Source organism: Antrostomus carolinensis, unplaced genomic scaffold (genome assembly GCF_000700745.2).
Source record: "Antrostomus carolinensis isolate BGI_N321 unplaced genomic scaffold, ASM70074v2 scaffold6099, whole genome shotgun sequence".
In the NCBI taxonomy this organism is placed as follows: Eukaryota; Metazoa; Chordata; class Aves; order Caprimulgiformes; family Caprimulgidae; genus Antrostomus; species Antrostomus carolinensis.
The window spans coordinates 96,772-101,779 of NW_010339293.1; the positions used below are offsets into that span (position 1 = coordinate 96,772).

Below are 5,008 nucleotides of genomic sequence, written 5' to 3' on the forward strand. Positions count from 1 at the left end.
AGCTAAGCATGGCTTTTCACTGTTTTGTAAACAGATGCCAATCATATTTAATCCTGATGTCAGATATCTGAAATTCATACTGCTTGCAAAAATCAAATAATTCAATCCTTTTACTTTCAAGCCATTCTGCTGTTTGCTCCTATAAGTTGCCATGCAAAAAGGCTCAAGTGCCACATGAAAATACAGCTTCATCATCCCTGCCACTTATGGAGAAAGAAAGAAAGAATTACACAGATGTTTAATTATCTTAATGAGGTTATCCCCAAAAGGCTTTTGTAACCTCAGACCTGGCAAAGACTGTTCTAAAAACCAAAGTTCCATCTCTGATAAAAGCATACACCAGACTTGAAATTCAACCCTGCACATCATGAGCTCTCTACAAAGCCCTCTCGTGGGAGGAACTCGGCAGAAGTGGGTGAACGCTGAGGGTTAGGAGGACCTGGCTGAAGTTTGGATCAAAGGCCAGACTCACTTCCCAGTTCTCAGTCCCAGCTCATGACTCAGGTAAAAGCCACAATCGGACATCTACTTTGCTCAGAAGAGCTCACTGGTTATCTCCTGTCAAATACAAAGGATGTGTTTAACTGTCTGGGAAAACAAACCAAAATTCTGCATGATAATATCTACTCTAGCTTGATTCAACTGAATCATGCTGGGTTTTTTTGTTTTTTTTTTTTTTTTTTTTTTTTTTTTTGCATCATTCTAATTGCTGTTTTTCTAATTTTCAGGTTTCAGTGTCACAGACAATGCTGAGCAGCTGCCTGTGTAACAGTTGCAGATCAAAGGTACAATTAGTCTAATGTAGGCACCAAAATGGAAAAAAAGATGATCAGGAAAACGAAAAGAGGAGAATGCAAGCAAGCGTTCAGTGACAGAAGAAAATCATTAGTGTTGGCCGATAGCACCAGACAAGAAGAGGCCAATGCCATTTGGAAAATAATGACATGGTCTCAGGAGAGGTGTGTGTGTGTATGTGCGTGTGAAATAAGCACTAAAAGAAAATGAGCCTTGCTGTACTAATTGGCCTCGCACTTTCCCCGTAATTTCTCATGTGTTCCCTGTTCTCCTCTAATCATCCACGCTCATGAGTACTTCCCCATTCAGTTATCTCCTTACAACTGCTAATTTGATGCTATATAATTAATTTTACAAGTGTACATTCTTATGAAACAATTTTTTACTCTTTAAAACGATTAAACTATCTACTCACAAAAACACTTCTGAAACCTTGACAAGCTTTTTAAAAACTGCTTTCCTGGAGAAAATATGAATCCAAAAATATTTCTGCCCTCTACGGAACACAGTAAGCTGCAGGGGTTCTTTCTGCTCACTTTGGAAGCAATCTTCACCCTCTTTTTAACTGTCCCGATGCTCATGAATGCTTTCAGATGCTTCTGGCAATGTCCTCTTAGCTTCACTGGTCACTGTCTTGATTTCAGGTTTACTTCATTGTGGAAAACCTTTAAGGGCCTTTCTCATAGGCCTTTCTCCTTGTTTGTATCTGGAGTTTCACTGAACTCAAGCCCTTGTGTGAGCTAAGTCAGGTCTGTGTGTATGAATTGCAAATTTCTATATTAGTGTGGAAAACAACTAAACGGTAGCGACTAGTCTTAGGCTTTGTGCTGCTGTTTGACTGATGGGCCATTTCACCAGTTGTGGGTTTTGCTGGCACGTGCTTTTGGGAACCTAGACTCAGGCCGGAGGAAATCTCCTTCTCCTGCACTCCCAAGAGTCTTCTCACAGGGGTAGCACTCCCAACAGGCCACCCAGGCCTTATTCAGACACATCTAGTAAAATATTTGGGCAAATTCCAAGTTAGGTAGACCTCAGCTATCCACTGCAGAAGTCTGGGTACAAAAAACCCAAAGAAAAGGAGGACTTGCCTGAAAAGACTTTGAAGAACAAGGTCCTCACATCTGGTATAAAGAGATTCAGACTGAAAGCTCCTGTCCCAAAGCCAGTAAGAAACATCTCAAAATGTTCTGAGAGCTGAAAAACATTAGCCCTTCCCAATGTCTGGACAAGGAGTCACCAGGTTTGTGACCAACCTAAATTCTTCCACCTGGAGGTCAAGGACAGGGAATGAACCTCTACCCCAAGGAAAATGGCACAAGTGGGCCCTTCCTCATCTCTGAATAGCCATTCCAAGCTCTTCTGCTGCTGAATGTCCTCTTCAATACTGAGGGGCCTGGGAGAGGCTTGTCTGGGAAGCTAAAAATATAGTACAGTTCCTTCTCCTCATCCCAGGTATGTCACCAGAAGTTTAACTAAGATTTAACTAAGGTTAATCTGGGTGAAACAGGCAACTCTCTCACTTATCTTTTCCCCCAGCTAACATGTGCTAGTTATTTCAGAAGTTATTTCCTACACATGGAAGCCATTTTTGTAAGACACTGTGATCTTGGTGAGTTATCCTCTCTCCACATATAAGCACGGAAAACCTAATTTGCAGAGTCCTTTCCAGACTGATCGTCTTTGCGTGCAGTCTTCAGGCAGGGTCACTTCAAGCCTCCAGGCCTGCAAGGGAGCAGAGCTCTTAAAGAGGCTGTCTAGGAGGAGGCAAAGCTGTATTGAACCACTTGCAGTGCTAGTTCTCCGCATGCTAAAAAGAGACAGAAATCACTACAGACTAAGGGGATACAATTCACAGTAACCAGCGAGTACTTCTGAGCAATATTAGCAATAGTTTCCCATCTCATTTATTTTAATCTTTTTCTTCTTAACTTCACCACAAAATATAAAAACAATCTAATAACAATGCCTTTGTCATGAGCTAAGAAACAAGACTGACTATCCATCTTTCCTCCAATTAGGCTGAGAATAAGCCATGAGACTCTTTCTAGGTCTTGTCTAAGGGACATGGTACTTAGGTCATCCAAGAAACTTGCACATGAGAAACAGCAAAGCAGAAGGCAGGAAGAACTGAAGACAACTTCAGAGGCAGGTTTACCCAGGCAGACTGAATTGTTGGGGTTTGAACCTAAATGGTGCTGAACGCTTTCTCCCAACATTGCAAAGCATGGTTAGGACAAGTTGCCTCCTTCCTGATAAAAAGGTGACTAGGGCAAGTGGCATGTTGAAAGCTGCCTGACAGACATCTCAGACTATATTCAGTAGGAACACTGGACTTTGAAGATTTCCAATTGAGGAGTAAGAAAAACAGCAGAGTATTTTAAAAAAATCAGCACAACCTTGTGCAGGTTTCTGGGCTTCTACATTATTAATCTGTTCTCTTACAGAACAGTTATGATTCACAGCATTAGAGTCAGGTCAGCATTTCTGTAACAAATGTTATTAAAGATTGGATTTAGCTTTGTTTTTTAAATTGGTTCTGAGCTATAAGCGAGTGCACGATGTCTGCATTTTTGTGTTTATAAATGTAGGGGAAAATAAATATGCAAGGTTTTTTCATAGCACTTTAACTCTAGAGTAGCTTTGATGGAAAAACAAAATTACAAAACAGTCTATAGATGAGCAAAATAAACAATAACAGTAAAAAAAACCACAACCAAAAATGTGCACTATCTTACAAATGCTGTGATAATACACATAATCAGATAAACTCGTCGCAGTATCTGAATCTCAATCCTTACCCTGCAAATAAATCCATACAAATGTACTCCATTTGCTCCTTGCAGTTATAAGATCTGTTTTTCTCACCAGTACCTGGAGCTCCCCAAGCAGAAACATGTGCACATGCACCTGACCTTCTGCACAGCAATTTGGGAGCACCATGCCTGTTTGCATAGGCTTGTGCAGCAAATCCTGACCACACAGGGCTTGGTGCACAGGCAGATCACCTGGGCATGCTTCCAAAAGGTCCTATTTGCTGTGCGCACACTGTGGAGCAGGTACATACATCCCGAGTTGGCATGTACAGGAGCATTGCTAATTCTCATCAGGACAAACATAAAAAACACATGAACTCTGCCTGGCTAAGATTTTTTTCCCCCCACAGGAAAAAAAGAAGGTAACCCTAGTGCAAAAGGTGCCTCGTCTTGCAAGATCAGCACACGTAGGTTTTGTGGTGAGAAATAAACCAGTGACGATCCCATATTTGGGAGAATATCTCAATCAGGGAGAATCCTGCAGATAAACTAAATTAGCTTATAGCATATATAGTAACCTTCCCATGAAACACCAGCTTGGCACAGCAACTGCTCTTCCAAATTAATCTCACAGCCATAGTTCACTGCATTCCCCCCCACTTTTTTTTTTTTAAACAAAATTCTTAATGCCACATGTTGAGGGTTAACATTTTTCCAAATTTTCTCTTCTAGTAAGCAGTACAAGGAGCATGAATCCATACCAACAAAATAAAAGGGTGATCCTTCCCCTTCTCCTCCCCTCATTAACGAATTGTGCGTTGGGTCCTGTGATGACCTGCCCATCAGATGAACCCAGGTACCACAAAAATATTCTATCTACTGGAAATCAGTAGGGAATTTGGATTGTGTAATTTGCCAACAGTCTTATGTTGGTATAAACAGTTTCCCCTGAGGTTACTCACCTGGGTTAATGGTGATGAATTTGTTATCTGAGGGGTATTCTTCTGGAAACCTGTCCTCCTTCGGAGGAGGTTTTTTCGTTGTCTCTGGTCGTCTTGGGATCTTCCCCAGGTAAAGTTCGTCAGTGAACGCTGGTGGCACTTGGGTGGAAGGGAGTGGCTGGGGCTGAGCATCTGCTTCGGCAAAGCTCTCCTCCTCAGGACCTCCAGCCGTGGGGTCAACGTTTTGGTTTGGCTCTTTATCCGATATGGTTTTATTTCCTTCCTCCTCAGCAGTCCGGTTGGGCGAAGCCGTGGCCACGTTAGGCTCCGTGCTGTTACGTGCCTCTGCGGCTGCCGTTGCCCTGTTTTTCTCCTTCTTCTCAGCATCCTTTTCTTCTTCTTCCTCATGCTCCCGCTCCCCATCCTCACTTTCACTCTTTTCATCCTTCTCCCCCTCCTCGGCTCCCTCGCCATCCTTTGTCAGTGCCGAGTCCCGCTCTGGCCCTGGGGAAGTGGCAG

The 5,008-nt window shown here is 42.6% G+C and overlaps 1 protein-coding gene across 1 annotated transcript in view; it reads right to left on the minus strand.

The window, feature by feature from the left end:
* Positions 1–5,008, minus strand: part of LOC104531017 (protein tyrosine phosphatase receptor type G) — a 197,527-nt gene that overhangs the window by 72,734 nt on the left and 119,785 nt on the right. The window contains exon 11 of the mRNA XM_029086950.1: positions 4,511–5,008. This exon is cut by the window's right edge and continues 307 nt beyond it. Within this exon, the coding sequence (XP_028942783.1) occupies positions 4,511–5,008 (498 nt within the window). The remainder of the gene's footprint in view (positions 1–4,510) is intronic.